General features: G+C 43.8%; 2 protein-coding genes across 3 annotated transcripts in view; both read left to right on the top strand.

The window, feature by feature from the left end:
- fchsd2 (FCH and double SH3 domains 2) overlaps positions 1-3,849 on the top strand; it is an 82,001-nt gene extending 78,152 nt beyond the window's left edge. Inside the window, exons 19-21 of the mRNA XM_030067682.1 lie at positions 538-730; positions 869-957; positions 1,611-3,849. Of these exons, the coding sequence (XP_029923542.1) occupies positions 538-730; positions 869-957; positions 1,611-1,703 (375 nt within the window). The 3' untranslated portion in view covers positions 1,704-3,849. The remainder of the gene's footprint in view (positions 1-537; positions 731-868; positions 958-1,610) is intronic.
- A 2,023-nt stretch (positions 3,850-5,872) lies between these two features.
- On the top strand, positions 5,873-19,785 carry LOC115370394 (NACHT and WD repeat domain-containing protein 2). Of its 2 annotated transcripts, none has more exons than XM_030067400.1 (10): positions 5,873-6,194; positions 6,411-6,499; positions 8,376-8,483; positions 10,125-10,304; positions 11,167-11,314; positions 11,455-11,618; positions 12,228-12,605; positions 13,247-13,348; positions 13,559-14,432; positions 15,059-19,785. In XM_030067400.1, the coding sequence occupies exons 1-10, from the start codon at positions 6,122-6,124 to the stop codon at positions 18,271-18,273; spliced, it is 5,331 nt and encodes a 1,776-aa protein (XP_029923260.1). In that variant the 5' UTR covers positions 5,873-6,121; the 3' UTR covers positions 18,274-19,785. The 2 variants fall into 2 exon arrangements, with proteins under 2 accessions (XP_029923260.1, XP_029923259.1); XM_030067399.1 differs by having other exon boundaries at positions 11,164-11,314.
- The last annotated feature ends 646 nt before the right edge of the window (positions 19,786-20,431 follow it).

Raw genomic sequence — 20,431 nt, 5'->3', positions numbered from 1 at the left:
CACAGAGAGAGCTCTTATCTGCAGCGCTGAGTGCTGCCACAGGAAGGATACAGCCTCTCCCTTCCAATAAGCCTCCAGACATAACACACAACACAGCACCTCATACATATCTCCACTCATTTGTTTGGGGACAGTTTAGTAGAAAACCAGCATCCCAAACCAGAGGAGGTACATGTGGTGATGGCTGGGCCAGACATGCACACTTTTACATGTTAAAAACAGCAATATGTTAAACCCAGGGCAATGTGTGTGTATTTTCCTGATATCTAATTTGTCCTGCTGAATTACAGGGAAGTGTGTATAAATCAATGTGCAATGTGATATTGTGGTACAATTGTGGTACAATTTTGAAAAAAAAAAAAAAAGTTTTCTCTAAATTTGAAACTACCTAAAGGGAAATGTAAGAGAAGATCAGAGTTTTGGGGATTTCAGTAATAATGCAGTGAGAGAATAAAACGTCAAAGTAAAAAATGAACGTGTAAAGACAGTGTCAAAGTAACACCAAACATACACTCGGTCTTATTTTTCTCTCTCTAGATCTCTCCGTCTCAGAAGATGCCCTCCTCTCTGCCACCTCTTCCTCTGTACGATCAACCTCCCATCAGCCCCTTCACCAGCCCGGAGACCTCCACCCCCCCTCCGCTCCCCCGCTCGCCCTCCACCGCACTCAACGGCGAGCACAAGCCTCCGCTGCCCGCCTCCTCGCACAAGGGACCAACAGCCACCCACAGTACGACACACACACTCACACACAGCCACAAACAAGTATCGCTAACTAACTAACTAACTAATGTTGAATTAAATAATTTAGGATGATTATTACTTCTTTACACTGTTGCTGTTCTCAGTTTCTCTTTTGCTCTTTCAGATCACAACTCTGGCAGGAGTCCAGTGTCTCCAGGTTTCCCTCAGGCGCCTCGATTCACCCCTGAGGGAGGCCCTGGAAAACTACGCCCTGTGAGTATTAATGTTTTTAAGTGTAGTACGTCATAAAGCCATAAAGTCAGTAATCAACGTGCCTCTGTATCTCAGTGGATGTTTTTTAAGTGAAGAACCATCAGCCATTTTTTTGCCAAGTAGTGGTTTATAAAGCCTGCACTCTGAACATTTTTCACCTTGGACACATACTCGAGTGGAAAATACATCTTGTTTAGTGCACAGCTGAGTATCTTGGATTCTTGTGCTTGAAGTACCACATGTTAACAAATTGTGCTGTATATGTTTTGAGTTGTGCAGTGTCTCCATCAGAACGTCAATTTTCATTTTCATGGAGCATTTTTTTTATATTTGAAGGAGCAGCTGGTCCAGTATTGATCTAGGTCTGTTTTTTTTTTTCAGTGTTTACAACTGTTATATGAAAATTATTTATACCCCGTGTTTTATTTTTCTCCTAACAGGAAAACATTATAGCTCCAGTATATTGATTCAACCCATGAATCCTAAATATAAAACCAAGTCAAACCACATGGCCTAATTACAAAATACATAGGATTCAGTGGTTAAAAGCTTGTTTTTGGAGACAAAAACAATGTTGTGAACATCTTATGAGCTCTTATGGTGTCTCTTGCTTTAGACGTACTGCTGATGTGTGTCTTCTCTTCCCCCTGCAGGTGCGTGCTGCCCCACCTCCCCCCAAACAGCACCCGCGCCGGCAGCAGGAGAAGAGCGACAAGACGGAGGAGGTGGAGATCACACTAGTGTGACAGACAAGCACGCTGGCAGGCAATTACAGAGACAGCAAGATGACAAGTCACACAGACAGACATACAGACAGACAGGCAGGCAGACAGGCAGACATACCCTACAGGCTGGGGAGAGGAACTGCTCTGAAACGAATCGAGCTCGAACAAAGTGAACTGAACTGAAGTGAACTCAGCTCTGACAACCGCATCAACCCTCAGCCTCTCCACAGCTTTTCTCCTCCTCGAGTGGAGGAGGAGAGGAGGGAGGAGGGATAAAGACAGAGTGTCCGGTTAAATAAACTCTGTATTTGCCTCCTAAAGAATGTGGAGTGCAGCAGTAGCCCTCCCACCCTTCACCCTTCCCTTCTTGCCTTAAATCCTCACCTCATCTGCCAGCCATCTTGAGTGAAGGACTTCAGCTGGAGGACAATGAAGACGAGGAGGAGGAGGAGGAAGAATGTTTGGGGAAGGGAGGAGTGTGTGGGAAGAGGAGCACTACAAAGTGTTAATGGGTTTGGCAAGGTTTTTTTTTAATTATTAAGCTTCCACATATTTTAAATTCGCCTTAAAATTAGTTTATAGTATTTTGTCTTCCGGGAAAACAGTGCATCTTTAATGGGGACCTCATGTTGCTCCTGTAGGCGTAAACAAAGCTGTTGGATTAAAAACAAAGACAGTGAACTCTGTGCCTATTTCCTGACACAATGTCATCATTGTAATCATCAGGCGGGAAGATATGTGAGGCTATATTAGCGGTTGGCAACATCTAAGCACAATACAAATCTGATTTTCCAAAAGCTGTAAGTGTCCATATATCCTACTGAGCCAACCTAAAAATCATAAAGTTGTGATTAGTAGCTACTGAAAAAAAAATAACAATGAAGTGGCTTCATTGTCAAAATGGAAAACTATTACTGATTTCATATTTGTGACATGCACTTTCATGTCTCAACCTTATTCACAGCTGTTCACAACAATAAACACTGTCTAGTGTTTGCAGTGAGCGGTGCCACTGCAGCAGATGAGGAACATGACAGATGGATCAGACTGGACTGGGACAGGTCAGGTTGATGTTGCCAACTTCTCACAATTAAGGCCACAGTCTTTGTTTTTATCCACCATCTTTGGGAATAAATAACATTTGCAACCAGTAAATTCACATCTTTTTGTGCAATCCTCACCCCAACACACATCCCACCAAATAAAACTGTAGTTCTCTCCCCAGCTCATATCCCAATGATCCCTCCCATTTTTATGCCCCACCCTAACATCCTGTTCTAACAGGAAAGACAAAAAATACATTTTAAAAAGTAAGATTGACATTTTATGGGCCCTTCAAGGCAACATATCTGACTTTTTTGGCAGATAATTGTGCTTTTCTCTTAAAAAACAAAAAGCCAAAATTGTTTCATTCACTTGTGAATGAAGAACCACAAAACAAGAGAAAAGTTTGATAAGGCAACACAGATGAAGAATAAAACTTGCCAAGCTTGTTATCATACTTTGGAGTGGAGTTGAGGGTTTTGTAAGTGGAGGGAGTGAGTGGGTGGTGTGCAGGCGCATGGTCCCCAGCCCCCCACCCCCGCCCCAGCCCTTTCCTTGCCATATATAGTCCTATCATCATATGTATTCAATGTGTATTAGTACAGTACATTACTGTTGTCATAGGAATGTTTCATATAGACTAACCCAGCTGAATGGAATATCTGTTTGATATGTAGTAGAAGTTTTATCCTCATCTTATTCTGAAAGGGCATTGTAAATACAACAGGGAGGGGAGGAGAGAATGAAAGAGAGAGAGAGAGAGAGAGAGATGTAGGTAGGGGAGGCTGGATCCTCCCCTCCCCCTGACCTTCTGCTCCTTCTTGACCTCTCTCCACCATCTAACAATCTCTCTCTCTCTCTCTCTCTCTCTCTCTCTCTCACTCACTCTCCCTCTCTCTCTCTCTCTCTCTCTCTCTCTCTCTCTCTCTCTCTCTCTTCCCCTCTTCCTCTTAACGGTCTGTTCTGTCCATTGGCAGTCTGTGTGAATCAGTGGTTAACACATACTATTACACGCACACACACACACACACACACACACATTGCTGTATCCTCTCTGTGCTTTCTCCTTCTGCGGCCTGCTGCATGTCTGTATCAGATCTGTTTTATTTGCGCTGATGCAGACGCTGGAGGAAAAAAAAGAAAAAAAGATGGGGTCATCTTTGGTGTTTTAACTGATCACAGAGAGAAATGATGATTGGTCACATCTTCTTTCACGTTCATCTTCTAAAAGTTCCTCTATAACAGCTAAACCCTCATTTAGCTGACACACACTCCCGGTTTTCATTTCTCTCTGTTGCCTTGCCAAGCATCTCCTCAACATCTCTGTCACATCTGCGGGCAGAGGAAGCTTTGTCCCTGCAGGCGAATGAACCTACGACATTTCAAATATAAGATTTTGTCACTATCTTTTTCATTGTGTTTCACATTTCAGCCTCTGTGACAGGTGAAACAGAAAAAAAAGAGAGGCGTATTAAAAATGTAAAGTTGTGTCCGAGTTCCCAGTCACATTTTTACATTGTGCTAAATGGACAGACCGAGCAAAGGACATTCAAAGGGAGCTGGATACAGCCGTGTTTTTTCTCAAAGTGAATATTATTCTTCCCCGGAAACCCTTCATGCCTTTTGAAACACAGTGTCTAAAGGGCGATGTAGCACTTTTATTTATTCTTACCTCCCCTGGAAAGTAGCAGTACAGCAGCCCCCCTGAGACTGTACCCTCACTCAGCATTAGAATGGATAGACGGGACTCTTTGGTGTTGAGTCAGTCTGTTTCGATTAATCAAATGCAGAGTAGCTTCTACTCATTCTAATTCTGTGGTGCGTCCTGTTTGTTTCAGTGTGACTGATAGCTGTTTATTTTTTATTTTTTATTAAATTCTCCACTCTTCTAAAGAGATGGAGGGATGAAGGTGGACATTGTAACTTGATGTTTTCCTTAACTTAAAAAGGTTGAAAAAAAAAAAAAAAAACACTTTTGAATACAGTAGTGGATGTTTGAATGAAGACATGGAGAGAATGTGGATTTTGGTCTTTAGAGATAGGCCCGGCTGTGTGTGTGTGATTGTTGCAGGAGAGAGGAGGACATATGGTCAGTTCTGTGTTTGACTCTAACCCGTGCACTCTTTAGTCTTCTTGTTGGCAGAGAATTGAGTTGCCCTCCAAAGTCCTGACCGGGGATCAAATCTATGTTTCCCTGCTGCCTCTCGGCGCGAGGGACGTTGACTTGTGTCCGACTGAGAAAAGTGATGCTAGCAGCACCTAAAAGTTAAAGAAGCAGTTGTTTACATCAGCTGTTAAGTAAGTAAATGTCAGATGATGTTGATATTGTGTGTGCAGCATGATGTGTGCGACCGCCACGTCAGTGCCCGAACACAGTGGATGCACATTTCTGCTCGTCACTGGTGCTACAGGAGCTAGCGTGACTTTTTACAGTGTGGGCAAGGCAACTTGAACAGCAGCCTCTCCTTGATCTCTCTGAGATCTTATTTAAAATGGTTTTCAAACTTGTTTTGAAGTTTATGGTTTACAGCAGTGTCCTACAGTACTTCCCATCATGAAGCAGCCAACACACAATCAGTCAAATCCATCAAGTTGATAGGTTTTATGACTTTTTGCCAGTTAGTTATACTCTCTCCATCTGAAAACTCAATCACTTCCCCTTTTTAACAGCCCCTTAGGTCCAGTTCAGTGTTTTACTATTTGGTTTGAGCTTGTTTTTGTTTTTTTGTTTTTTTTTGTTTTTTTTTTATATATATTATATAATTCTATATTTTTCATCCTTTGGTTTGGAGAAGTTGCACAGCTGCTATAATAAATGATGCGGTGGAACAACTGGCCTTCTCTCTCTTCACAGACTGTTGCCATGGTAACAATAGTGAGAACAGGTGCAAAATTCTTTCTGCATATTATTATTGGCTGTAAAAAAAAAAAAACAAATTTGTATTTATTGTGTACAAATGTTAATTAATAAAAAATATGGAAAAGTTTGGGGTTTCTTGTTCTTGTGTGTGTGTGTGTGTGTGTGTGTGTTGTGGAGACAGTGCAGTCACTGAGAAGTGGGTGTGACCGTGATAACACGTATGAGGCATAAACACCCGAGGCCAGAGTTTCCTGCCTGGTGCACAGAGGACAGCAGGGGAAGCAGCAACACTCAACTTTCTGAGGCATTTAAACTTTTAAACTACTGCCGTATTTCAGAAAAATTAGAAAAAAAATTGATTGATGTTGGACCAAAGCTGACTTTTTTGGTGCGGTGTATTTATTATTTAGTTCCACTTTGCCAAAACGCACAGCTATGAGTTTGCTTTGGTTACTCTCATACCAGACCTTTGTTATTTTTCCATAATTTCTGTGACCGTGGCGACTGATTAGGCGTGTGCTCTGGAGGCAGACAGATGGAACGATCTCCATCACGTTCCAACCGCAGCACTTCCTGTGTGAAACTCTACCTGTGCTCCAACCCAGAGGGTAGGTTGAGTTACCAAAGATTTGATTAAAAGTATCTGCCAAATCTGTAATTAGTGTCTGCTCGTGTGCTTTCTGAGCTCTCAGTGTTTTCTACACGTGTGTAGCATGAGAAATAATTAGAAATTGTGTTCTTGTGAAACTGCAATAGTTTTTGTGTGTTTGTGTTATGCATGTGTGTGTGTGTGTGTGTGTGTGTGTGTGTGTGTGTGTGTGTAGACTCAGTGGTGGAGCGCAGGGCTCTGAGAGAGAGTGTGTTCCCCAGACTCAGGGAGCGCTGCAGACAAACCCTGGGACTGGACATCAGGGTGAGTCCACACTCGAGTTTTTTTAAAGTTATATTGTTATATTTTCCTAATGTTTTTCTCTTGTGCTCAGTGGGAAAGATGTCTGCGATCTGACTTTTATGATGAAGTTAGCATGAACACAGATGGCTTTGAGAGCAGGAAGGGACAAGCAAGGTTTAGTTAAGTTCCCCGGGAAAGGAGAGGTAGATGAGGAAGGTGTTGTTCTTATGACATGAAGGCACAAGTGTAGGCTGGAAGGGACGTTTTGCTGCACTTCACGGTCAGTGGTGAATCCCTGAGCAGACTGATTGTTGCACCTCTTTTTCTTGAGAATGTTCTTTTCGTGGCACTGAAGACAAAAACATTTGTTTTTCACAGTTTTTCTTGATTTCTACACTATGACTCGTTTCTTGAAATCATGCACATTTCCCAAATCTCTAAACACAAATTCGAAACTGCACACTGACCTTCACAAACATCAAATTTCTACGTCAAAACTCAACTCTCCACTGAAAACCATGTAATCCTACATCTAAAACACAAACCTTCCCATCACACACAGGCCATCAAATGCACACACATGCTGCAGAATGGCCCTTACACACTGGTGAGATCAATTCAAAACACTGCTGCAAAATCCTGACACTGCAGTAAATACAGTCCTTCTCAAATGTTCAGACACAATCACCAAATACCTAACCTCATTCTCTAAAACGTGCCTCAGAACCCCACACCAATACTGGCTTCTCAGTGTTCACACAAAATGCCATTAAAACCACTTTGCAAAACACTAAATGCAATTCTCATTCCAGTATGACACTCCAGTCAGAATAAAGTTCATTTGTCCTAATCAGCCATGAACATTTCCAACTCGCACTGACAACTGTTCATTTGGCAAATCAGTGTGTGTGTAATACTTTGTGCAGTGAGCACCGTGTGAATGAGAGGTGTGTGTTGCCTGACTTCACGTCATTTGGGACAGTATCAGTTTTCCCTCTGAGGAGGGAGGGAGGGAGGGTGAGGCTCCTCTCAGCATGCAGGTGGAAGGTGCATGATAACCAGTCCTGCTGTCTTTACTGACGGTGATGGATGCTGGTTGTAAGGGCAACTGAGGATTGTTTAGGGTGGCTGCGACATGCAAAAAAGTTTTTCTCTTTGTGTCTTGAAGGGTAAGACAGCAGGGATGTTGATCAAATGTTGTGGCCTAACAAGGAGCAGAGTTTTTTTCCTATTTTTGTGTCAGAGAAGCCTTTTGTCAACACAGGACATGTGTCAAGGTTTATTCAGCGATCAGTGGGTGCTGTACATTTGGTGGCAGTGTTGTGGAGATTGACCGACTGTGTGTTTTGAAGCATTGGGTTATAACATTTGGAGTGTTATAGGTTCTTTTGCCTGAGTGGTGTAGTGTCATGAAACACTGTTTTCCTCTTTTGGGAGTTTTGAGAGTGAGGTTAGGGTATCGGGAAATGTGTCTAAGCGACTGAGAAAAACTGTAATGTGTGTGTGTGTGTGTGTGTGTGTGCGTGTATGTGTGTGCGCCCCAGATGATTGCTGTAAAAGCGCAGTCACTTCTAGTCACCCTGGCCTAATCAAATTTAAAAAAACAAAGAGCAATGACAAAGAGATGAGCAGCTGTTAAGCGACTCAGTGGGAGTCTGTGTGTGTGTGTGTGTGTGTGTGTGTGCGCGCGCACACGTACTAAATCACCCTGAGGTAATTCAACCATCCCCCTGTGCTATCAGGCATCTCTATTCAGCACCACATGTTGTCAATACAACGGGAGAACTTGATACTCCAGCTGTTATTACACCTCTGTCAGTCATCAGTTTGTTTTCAACCAATATGAGACATTTGTGCTCATGCATACCTGTGTGTGTGTGTGTGTGTGTGTGTGTAGGTGATAGATCCATATGAGTCCAGTGATCCCAGTCGGTGGCCAGATCAAGACACCAGACAGCAGCTCATACAAGAATGTAGAGAGAGCTCTGCTGGTCCCTTTCTCCTGGTATGGTTTTTTGTTTGTTTTTTAGTTTCATTTTGTTACTTATCAAAACAAAGCAGGATGTAACAATAAGGCACTGTTCCTTGATCAGAAACCCATCCATAGATAGACTTTTATTCTGTACTCTGTTTGTTTAAATGCTTATTCTATGTGAATTTTATTGCTGTGAAGCACTTTGGGCAGCAATCTTTTCATGAAAGGTGCTATATAAATATAGTTTATTATATAGTATATTATTATATAGTTTATTATTATTATAAGGCAAGGTGTGCACAGGACAATCAAGACAGCAAAACTATAGACAACATCAAGTAGCTCATAACCATGTTCCCACCATGTTTAAACTCCTGCAAGCAAGCAAACTGCTCTTTCCATGCTCTCTTGCTTTTTTTTTTTTTTTTTTATAAATAAATAGTAAATGTAAATGTAAATGCTACAGAAAGAGCTGACCCTTTGCTTGTTAAAAAATAATCCATTGAAATTTAATAAATGTAAAGTTGCTGTAGTCAGGGTGATGGAGGATGCATACATGTATTTATGCCTCAGGAAATTTAAAGAAACAGATTCCTACAGTTCCAGCAGTGGCGGTTCTGCCCATGTTGCCGCCCTGGGCGAAATTACTGCCTTGCGCCCTACCGTTCTAATACCGCGCGCGCGCGCGCGCGCACGTGCGCGCGCGCAAACTTCCAAGCGATAACGGCCGCTACCGGTGCCCCTCTGGCGGCTAGACGCGCCTCTCCCAGAGCAGGGGCGCCAACACCTGCACAAATACCTTTTTTGGAAAAATACTTTTTATATGGACAAAATCTTGTTTGCATAAAAAAAGCCACCGGTCAGCATCAGGCGGCCCGGTCGCGGCACCGGCTTGATGCCTACAGGTGCCGCGCCCACCCGGTCAGGTCTGCCGGATCTGACAGGTGAGCGGCGCACACATACTGCCATCCTCTCATTATAAATCAACTTTTGTTCATACGCGGCTGCAGCAGCACAACGGACAGTGACACAGACAACATGGTTGATTATTGACTGCGCAATGCGGCCATTCGCCGGTAATTGCGGCATCAGGCGAGCCTACCTACTGGTTTATATGCAAGCACAATACATGTGTATTTGCTTAGACCCCAATATTAGACGAGGGCGTTTTTTCAGGGCATTTTCAATGGAAAAAATATTGTCTTATATTCAGATGAATACGGTAATAGAAAACTGCTTTGCAGCGAGGATGATTTTTTTTTTTTTTTTTTTGCTCTCATGCCGCCCCCCACGTGACATGAATATATGCCGCCCCGGGCGGCTGCCCGCTTCGCCCGTGCCTAAAACCGCTACTGAGTTCCAGTGTGTGTCGTGTCCCAATAAGCTGTTCTGTACACACGAGCTGGCCTGGATTAAGTTAAGACCAGCATGGCCTACAGTATTGTGCTACACACCTACAGCCGAGCCCATCTGGCTTTTTGATGCACCTGATTGAGGGTCCAATCAGAGTTAATGAGGCAAAGTAAAACACACACATCACAGTCTGAACCAGGCGCCAGGAAGTCTGCAAACTGCAAACTCTGTCACCGAGTTACACGAATCCACGAGCCCCTGCAGTAACAGAGCATCCCATCCTGCTGTTCCCGGTGTGTCCACATGGCGGTGCTGCAGGCTCTGGTGGGCCATCAGTACGGCTCGGGCAGCCTGCCCGGCCGGGTGGAGGTGGCGGAGTACCAGCAGCTGCTGCAGCAGAGCCAGCGGGCCGGAGGCGGCACCCGCCCGCTGGAGCGGCTCTACCGGCGGAACGAGAACACGGAGCCGCCGTCCTACCGCCTGCAGCCGCACACACAGGTGATTACACTGAGCTGTGGAGCCAGGTGACCGGCAGACTCACTCACTCACTCACTCATTCATTCATTCATTCATTCATTCATTCATTCATTCATTCATTCACTCACTCACTCATGCATGCCTTCATTCATTCATTCATCCACAGAATGTGAACTCACCAAGACTTCTTCAACATCGTTAAGATTCTTTCAAGATACATAAATTTTTTTAAAAAGCGTTTTATTCCTTAATTTGTTTCATATTTTCACTTGTTGTTATGTTCTTATTCCAGTTGCTGTTCTAATCAAATGGTGGTAAATTTATTTATTTGCCTTTGTATTGGTTATTGGGAATCACTTCGTATTTTTTAAAAATGCTATTTAAATAAAGTTTAATATTATTAGTAGTAGTAACAGGAGTGGCACATTTCTTAAGCTGGAAGTTTGAACCTAGCTCTTGATATAGCAGGTAATTTAATATTTGACATACAGTAACAATATCGCTGTTCAGCGAAAGGACAGGTGAGTTAGAGTGTTTGGCGTATTTGTGAATGAAAGTTTGGAAAAAAAAAAAAAAAACAACAAAAGTTAATGTTAATGTTAGTCCATAAATAATGTTTTCTGTGCTGTGTTGCAATTTATATTGTTTTTTGATTGTTTTTGTTTTTGTTTTTGTTTTTGTTTGAATATTACCAGTATTGGAAATATTTGTTCTGGGTATTAATTTTCTCTGCTTAAATGTTTGTTTGCATTTTGTTCATATTAGTTAACCCTATTTTTGCACACTGTGCTGTGTCTGGTAATATTGTTGACATTCTTTTCCCCAAAACAGTATTTATTCCTTCCATCGAGTTTTATAAGTATTTGTTTTTCCACATCAGCAGGCAGAGGAGGAGGAGGAGGAGGAGGAGGAGGATGAGAGCAAGATGAAGGATAAAGAAGAAGAGCTGAAGGTGTTTCAGAGCGCTGTGAGTCTGTGTGTTCAGGAAGGTCTCATGACCCCAGAGAAAGCCCACAGCTACTACAGATCAGGTGAGGTAGCAGTGTGTGTGTGTGTGTGTGTGTGTGTGTGTGTGTGTGTGTGTGTGTGTGTGTGTGCGTGCGTGTGCGTGTGTGTGTGTGTGTGTACAGGTGCATAAAAGTACAGTTGAATATGCTTTGTTCCCCTCCAGCCCTCGATGCTGATCTGCGTTTCTCTCTGGAGAGCTGTCGTCATGCTGACATCATCGGACGCTGCCTGGTCTACGTCCACAAGATCATCAACGCCACCGGCCTGAGAGAGGAGAAGAAACAGAGCAAGTCAGACTCAGAACTGCAGATGCATCTGCAAACAGAGGTAAAAACTCAACTTAACAAGCTACAGGTTCAAAGAGGCTGCCTTTCATTCACTGATCATGAAGTCCTGGGCATGTAAATAATTCCCTGATCCCCGGCTAGTCCCTTTTCCACACAGATTAAGGATAGTTGTAAATAACCACTTACTTTATTTGTAATTTGGAAAGGAGTGAAGTAATGTGTGACAGCAGCACTAAATAAAAGATGAATTGTCTGAAAATCAGCCACAGCGCCTTTAGAGGCCATTGATTTTATGTGGCTTGTCACCTTTTTCTCATCTTTGAGATGAAGAAAAGTTGGTTACAGCGGTGCCTTTTGGAGTCTTTTCCTGTCAGCAGCACATTATGCCTCAGTAGTTTTTATGCTCTGCCTGTAGTATGTCTGTGTGTGGTGCAGTGATGTGGCTGCAGAGGCTGGAAATCAGAGGTGAGGCGCATTAAATTATTAATGAGCAGGTTGTGTGCGGCATCAGTGTATGAAAACTCAATAATAGCAAATAAAACAAAAATTTACATTCTGTCCATTCTAGATACTTACTGCAGCAAAAGTGCGGAAAAAAGTATCTTCTCAGCCTATAAATTGATTTCCCCTCGCCTGTCCTACACTTCAGTTTGCCACTCCTGACCAGAGCTCGGCGCTGATGAAGCCCAGTGATGAACACTTACTGTCCCAGCTGTGTGACAACTTCCTGCCCGGCTTCATCACCTCCTGCCACCTTCTGGTCTACACCACCACCACAGAGTGTGACCGTCGCCATGGTTACACGTCAGCCAGGAGGCGGGGATACGCCGAGTCTCTCTGCCAGCAGGTGTATGCTGACCTGCTGGGGCTGATTGACAGCTGGATCGGCCGTGACAGCACAGAGTCACCGTGCGCCAGTCGAGTGTCTCACCTCGGTGATGCTCTGGCCAGAGAGTGGGCCGAGCAGGAGGAACTGTGCGCCCTCCTGTCTCGATTTTACGACATCGTTCGGCCAGAGGAAGACGAGGTCAGGGTGAAAGTCTATCTATGGATGGGTTTTCTGATCAAGATTTGATTTCTGACTGTTTGTGGTGTAGATGTTGTCTTATCATGGGTATCCAAACATGGACAAACCACACACAACCTGATATGTCACTGTTTTGGATGTAATGGAAAGTGATGTCACTTCATCACCTGCCACCAAAAAACAGACACCTTACTTTTAACAATTAGAGATCAGGCTTCATGGAGATTTCGGTTCAGGGTTTAGTTACCCTTTGAGCGAGGTTATGGTGCCGTATCAAAAAAAAAAAAAAAAAAAAAAAAAAACAGCACCATGAACCTTGTCTTAAAGACGTGTGGCTGGCTCTGGCCCTGTTTAGGCCTGCTGTGGAAAAGAGGCAAATGCAGCCTTTGAAGAAGGAGCTGCTCAGGGTGCTTTCAGCAGACTTAGTTTTATTGTCTGCCATCTCATAAAATTAACATCTAAAAAACATGTTTTGTTTTAATGTCTCTGATCCTTTCAACTGGCTCTGTTGGCACAAAATCACACACAGGCCACTGGTCTGATCTATTTTTCATTGTTATTGAACAGTGATGAATCCAAAGCCCAGTGTCAAAACTGTCATGTTATAGTATCATCAGAGTCCCCTGTTTTCTCTGTTGTAGGTCAGGGCCTATGTGGAGCAGAAAGACAGACAGTGCTCACTAGTGGTGACAGGTGGGCCATGCACAGGGAAGACGGTGCTGATTGCACACTGTGCTCAACAGGTACATGGGTTGTCAAGTTAAATGTGAAACTCATATCAGTCCAAACAAATTCAAATTCATGTGTTTATAAGGTTCTTCTTTCTGTCTCCCTTTTTAATACTGCACTCAAATACTGAGCTTCTTTCAGTTTACTTACTGCATTCAGTCTTGATTCCTGCATGTTTTGAATTCATTAATGAACAGTGTTTCATTTAATTACTCTCTCCATAGATAAAGTCATGGCTGGCAGACAGAGATCCTGTGGTGATCTCTTGTTTCTCCAACCTGTCAGTCAACTCCTCCCCAAGGCACCTGCTGTCCAGCCTCTGTTATCAGATCGCTCACAGCTACAGCCGCCACTCTGACCCTTGCCGCAAGTTGGACCCAAAACCCGACCTTCACCTCAGCCAACCCACCGATACAGCTAGAGATTGTTCCAACTCTGACTCTCCCCTCAGTGCGACATCTAACCTGGATCCTAACAACAAATACAGCACTGGACAGCAAAGTCCTACTGTGCCCGAACCAGATCCTAACCTTAGCCCTGTGCTAGATCCAGATCTGAGCTATAAACGTAGGATCACCAACCAGTGTTTTAGACCCAACCTCAGCCTGCCTCATCTGAAAGAACATCTCTCCTCTCTTCTCTCCCTTCTCCCCTCTCCTCAACAGCCATTAGTTCTGATCCTGGATGGCCTGGATCAGATCAAAAAAAACTACAGACCCCAAATCATCCAGTGCCTCCCCTGTCCCCTTCCTCCCGAAGTCAAACTTATCCTCACGTCCTGCTCCAACCGAACACATGCTCTGGAAGCCATCAAACTACGCTACCAACAATGCAATCCACCTCCCTGTACATCCAACAGCAGTTTGTGTGCAAATAAGAAAGACTGTGTGCAGGTGGAGCCGAGGAGAGGGTATGTGTGTGTGGAGCTGAATCCGGTGGACAGGAAGCAGCGTGCCAACATGCTGGCGTCCCTGTTAAGTGGCTCAAGGAGGAGAGTAACATCAGGACAACAGGCGCTGCTCAACCGGGCTCTGACCTCCTGTTCTCTGACCCTCTACGCTCGCCTCCTGCACATACACACTTCGCTCTGGAGCTCTGGTATAACAAGCAACATGAACACACAGATAGACTGACAAAATATGTATAAATGCTAATAATATGCTAACTCCTAGCGTCGTCTATCCATTCAGATAGTTTCTGTATGATGTGGTGAGGTGTCAAGTCTGCTACGACTTTCCCTGACAGGCAGACAGACACAGTTTGCCAGCGTTCTTCAACAGGAAATAGTTCCCAATGAAATTTTGCGTCCCTGAGGCTTTAGGATATGCTGGATTCCTATGTCATTGCTTTTGGAAAGCACTGTTGCTGCCTTCCTGTTGCCCGTTTTGCCCGGAGTGAAAAGAGACGGGGAGAATCGCAGGAAACTGGAACCCTTGGAAAATCACATAAAAACTATCTGGATAGATACTTTTCTCTGTCACTGTGGGAACATATCTTTTTTTTTTTTTTGTAATTTGGGTGAACTGAACCTTTTAATTATATTCTTTTATTTCACAGTTAAATTTTGCATTTTGAGAAAATCTGACAAGTCAGTTAGATCCAAAATCTTACTAATCCTATTTACTGTACTATCCTATGAAAACAAAAGGATAAAAAAAACACAAGCCTTTAATTAAATAATTCTACTGGCACACTCACTCTTTTCCCTCCCCCTCTCTCATCAGATTCAGAAGTGGCTGAATCATCTCTCCCAGATGGCGTCCACTCCTCTATTTCTGCTCTGCTGGATCATCTGGAGCAGAAACACGGTTTCCCCCTGGTGACTCGTGCCCTGTCCTACCTCACCCTCTCCAGGACTGGACTCACAGAGGCTGAGCTCACAGATCTTCTGTCTATTGACGACGAGGTGCTGGCTCAGTATGTTCATCAGGGTGATGCCCCTCCCTCTAAGATGAGGGTACCACAAGTGGACGTGGAGAGACTTTTGCTGGATTTGAAGAGCTTCCTCATCAGGAGGACAGTTGGAGTGACACAGGTTCTGTTCTGGGTGAGCAGGCATTTTGAGCTGGTGCTGGGGAAGAGATATTTAGGCAGTCATGAGGTGAGAAAGGAGATTCATTCAGCCATGGTTGATTATTTCAGTGGTCGATGGGCCTGTGGAAGAGCTAAACCACTGCCCGTTAGCCAGGAATCAGGAGCTAACAAGGCCACTACAGCTGTTTCTACACGAGACCAAATGAAAATATACTTAGACAGGCAGCCTGCGGGCCAGCCATTTGTCTTCAAGTCCTCTGAAACATCAACTTCCTCCTCCAAAGAGGCTGGTCGGGTGAACTTGAGGAAGATTCTGGAGTTGCCCCACCATTTGCAAGAGAGCAACAGGTGGGAAGAGCTGGAGCAAGGGTTGATGATGTCTTTGGGTTTCCACCAGGCAATGGCTTGTGCTGGGCGTGTGGGGGAGCTGGTAGCCATGTTGGAGTGGAAGGAGGGGTCGCCCCAGCTCCCCTTGTCCAGGGAGCGAGCCCTCCTGGCAAGCATACTGAAGTCATCTGCCTGCTTACTCCAGAGCTCACCCCTGGATCTGCCCACGGTGATAGAGACTAGACTTCTCCCTTACCTGGGGGTCTACCCTGAACTTGAGGGCTACATCAGAGAGATCAGACAGGAAAGGAGGAAGACAGGCAGTGGGATAGGAGTGGTGCTTTGTCCTGCTCCCTCTGCTGTTCCCTCCATCCAGTGTTTACCCGGTGATGGTGGGACCAAGAAGGTTTTTGTCTCTGAAGCAGTTGCGTCAGAGTGTGGGACTGTAGTGGAGGTAAAGAGTGATGGTTCTGTGTGGATATGGAAAGCCTGTGGATGTGATGTAGTTGAACTGTCACTGAACCGTGAACAAAACAAGCTTAAGTTTGCTGGAGTGAAGAGCAGCGGTCGATTCATCCTGCTTTTAACACACTGCAACAAGCTTTTCTTGTGGGATATGCAAGACCTGGACATGTTGCTGGAAGTCAAGGACCCTTTGAAGACAGAGGTGACACCACACACATTAAGCAAAATTGAGGGGTTTGTGGCATGTCAGGAAAAGTTCTGTGTGTGTTGGAAAGGTGAGAGCTTTGTGAGTGTATTTGACCTCTCCACTGAACCCTTGACTCATTTCCAGTGTCCGAGCCCTGTCACTTGTGTGATTTGCTCCTCCAGTGGTTCTTACATGTACTGTGGACAGGAGAAAGGTATAGTGTCCATATTTGACATCAGCACCTATAGTCTCCTTGGCACCTGTTCAAACCCAAACGAAAATGCTGTTAGATCAATTATCCTTTGTGAGGATAAGTGGGAAATGTCATGCATTGACAGCATAGGGAATATATCTCTGTGGAGTGTGGAAGCCAAAACACAAGGACCCTTTCTTGTGAAAGAGAGTTTCAGTGGAGGCAATACAACTAAGATCCTGAGTACAGATTATTCATATAACATAGACACATTATTGTTGTGTGAGGCTCACCAGATTTCACTATGGGATACATGTAAATGGGAGCTGTGGGACCAGTTCTTGGCTCCACAGGGGAGGACCTTCACCCAGGCTGCACTAACCCAGGATGGCCCCCTCTTCCTGGCTTTGTTAGACACCTGTCCCCTTGTCATGGTGTGGAGGATCAGCACTGGAGAGTGTGTTCTCTCCTTAGACACTGGTGCCAACACACAGCCCCTCACGCTCCTCAGAGCAGCCACAAATGTTGTATCTATCACTCATGATGGCTGTCTCACAGCGTGGGACTCTGAGATGATATATGCAGCAGGTACAGCTCCAAAAATGGGATCTGGGGTGGTGGAAGTGGTGGCTGAACCAATGGGCGACTGGTTCTACGTGACGGATAGGTCTGAGATGGTGTGGAGATGGAGCTTACAAGCAGAAACTCCAGATGCTAATTTCCTGCATGACGGTCCTGTGGAGAAGCTCTGTCTCTCTCCAGACAACATCCAACTTGTGACACTCTCAGCAGGAGAAATTTACATTTGGCAGACAGAAACCGGGCAGAATACTGTCCGTATCCGTGGCAGCAAAGCCAAAGACATCCTGGTTACCCCAAATAGTAACATTGGGGTGAGTCTTGTGGAAAGAGGGCTCTCTCAGGTTTGGAAACTGGCAAATGGGGGCATTGTGTGCCACATACACCTTTACCTAGCTGAAGCCCAGGTGTCGCCTGAGAGCACCTTCCTTTTTGGCCTTCGCCATGGAGACCTGCTGGCCGCCAGTCTCTGGTCGGGCTCTATCAGCAAGCGCTTTTCATGTGCAGAATGGTCTGAACATGTTGTGGCATTTCACATGCTTCCAGAGCACCCCGACTTTGTGGTGGTGATGGCTGCTTCAGGAGCAGTTTACACATGGAAAGTCACAGAGGAGACGGTTTGCAGGCACTTTCAGCTCCCGTACACTGTCCACTGTCAGCCACAAGTCTTCCAAATTTCATCCAATGGGAACTATGCACTCTTGTCCATTGATGACAACGTCATCACCTTCATGGATCTATCTCAGCCCAGGCTGAGCTCGCTCAAAGCCGAGGGTCCTGTTTTAAAAGCTTGCTTGGAAAAAAACGGGTGTTACGCCGTGTACATAACCCACACCACTACCTTGGGGAATGGCTGTGTCTGTGACCTGCACTCCAAGCCCCTCCTCATCACAGTGCGACTCGCAGACGGGGGCAGAGTCGGGAGGGTGTGTCTGTGTAAGAATCCGCTGACCTTGGATGTGTGTGAGCAGCTTTATGTGTTTGTAGGTTTTGAGGACGGGTCTGTAGGTGTATATTATATTCCAGATATCGTAAGGAATGGAGGGTCTGTCAGACGCAAGGAAAATTTGATCGGCCAGAAGAAGCAATTCCCATGTGACAGAGAGCCGCTGAGATGTTTACCTATGGCAGTCCCCAATGTTTTATGGCCTTAGGTCCTTGTGTGGCATCACCAGCACCATGAAAGCATGTGTTAAATGGTTGATCTGAAGTGTTAAAGGCCTGGAGGAGAGCTGCCTTTTGTATTTTTCATGCCATATCTTGGCCTATAATAATTCAATACTCTGTGTCCATTAATGGTCATGTCAAGTGCCTGTTGGTGGTTCCTATGAGGGGCTTCACCAGAGAACAAAGGAAGGGAAGTGAGAAACCCGGGGTGCAGGGAAAGAAGATTTGTTTGTTACCTGTGAGGGCAAAACACCAGCTCTTAGTTTGTAGATTTAATTCGTAACTGAAAGAAAAGTTTCAGTGAATTGAAAAGACTACAAATCTACAGCAAGAGCTGCATTTACAGCATCCGGATGGACTCTCTCTTCTCTGTTTCCTTGTTGCCTGCTGGTGAGACCAAGACTGTTGTGATTTTTCTTTTTGCAATGCATTGCTGTTTTTGAGTTCAATGTTTTGCATTTTGAAGGGGGATTTTTGCCTGTGGATTTTGGTGGAAAGGATTTTGAGCTTTGTATGGACATTTAAAGGGTGATTTAGAGTTCAAGTGGGAAGTTGATGTAGTTATAGATTTTATTAATCTGTTTATTTTATGTTAACACTGACAGTAAGAAATAACAGTCGTACCCTGAACTCTTTTGGTAACGAGGCTTTGGAAAAGGGGCTGATTTTTACACTTGGGCAAGGATTTTTTTTTTATTTTCACATTGGTGTAAAGTACATATATATTATATGAGTATATTAGTTGACAGTACACAAAGTGGGGAATGAGACATGCAACAAATGATTCAAACCTGTGATGCCACCATTGCTTAACCAAGGAATGCTTATATTTTTCAGCACTTTGAATTGCTTTATAATACCTTCAGTATTGTTTCAGTATTGTTTCACCCTTGGATTGAGGTTTCTCTTGGAATTCTTCCATTAAATAAAGAGAACAGTCCAACTTCTCTTTTACTGTATTATACTGCAATATGGGAGAAAGCAGATACATTACAAAGAATGCAAAACATCTCCCAAGAGACAAAGGATATATCAACATTTACAGTCTGCAGTACATTAGGTGTCTCTTCTTTTACCGACTCATTACTTAATAAGACTCTTGGCAGTTACATACATTTCCTTATCTAATAGTCATCATCACAGCAACATAACATCCTCTGGAGGCTTGTTTTTTCCTACTCTCAGTGCAGCAACCTTGAAGCTTGTGGTTAGTTTAGGCTCATCTGGTACACACACAGAATCAGTAGACTAATTTCCTCTTCTTCAATAAGACAGTGCAGTGCAGCTGTGTGGTGATTCCATGGCTGTACTGAGATTCATCTGTTGCCTTTCACGATAATTTGTTTTAGTTTCAGTTAATTAATTTAGTCAAGCATTTTTGCATCATCATGCACACACCTATACATGAGGACAGCATTTATCTGAGTTTCATTTCTGGGGAAGCCAAAACCAAAAGCCTGAGCTATTTCCAACTTAACTGTGAATTACTAAAATAAAAAAAATAAATAAAAAAAATGATGCAATTGTTGGCTTTGTTTTTTGTTCTGAATGGCAAAAATGCTCATCATGTGTTGTGCTATTAGATCCACTTATAGTTTTACCTGATCTGTGCACCTTGTGTGTTGTCCTGATGATTAGTGTTGTTCCCCCCTGCTTGTGGTCGTTCCCTCCTGGTTTGTGTAGTAACAAGACTTAAAGTGAAAAGTGCAAAAACAGTGTTATTATTCTGAATATAACCCAAGCTGCCACCATATTGTGAATTTTATATTATGCAATAAAAGGCACTGATACTGTATCCGTATTCTTATATCATACACAGTGTCCACTGGTATGTCTTAGTTATATTAATGAGTAACCAAAAAATGACAAATAAATTCGCGTTCTGTCCTTAAATCCTCATTGCATTTAAGTAACTGTTTATTTCTAACATTTTTCAATTAGAGCATTTTAATAAAATTACCACTTTTTTACAATAAATGTTGAATAAAAATGTTCTATTCTGTGAAATCGTATTTTCACTTTATTCCAATTTATTTTATTCCATATTCCATATATTTTAGTTCCTTGATCCGTTCCTTGTGGGACTTGACGCGCTTCTGCTCATGCTGCCTTCACGGTCTCCGTGTAAACTCCTGTTTCCGATTC

This window comes from Myripristis murdjan, chromosome 13, assembly GCF_902150065.1.
Source record: "Myripristis murdjan chromosome 13, fMyrMur1.1, whole genome shotgun sequence".
Classification (NCBI taxonomy): domain Eukaryota; kingdom Metazoa; phylum Chordata; class Actinopteri; order Holocentriformes; family Holocentridae; genus Myripristis; species Myripristis murdjan.
This window is presented reverse-complemented; position numbering and strand designations above follow the sequence as displayed.

Excerpts from the sequence above, each read along its gene's own strand:
- LOC115370394 (XM_030067399.1), top strand. The coding sequence starts at position 6,122 with ATGGAACGATCTCCATCACGTTCCAACCGCAGCACTTCCTGTGTGAAA. Across the intron at positions 11,315-11,454 it reads CCACAGCTACTACAGATCAG|CCCTCGATGCTGATCTGCGT; the intron begins GTGAGGTAGCAG and ends GTTCCCCTCCAG. Across the intron at positions 12,606-13,246 it reads TTCGGCCAGAGGAAGACGAG|GTCAGGGCCTATGTGGAGCA; the intron begins GTCAGGGTGAAA and ends TCTCTGTTGTAG.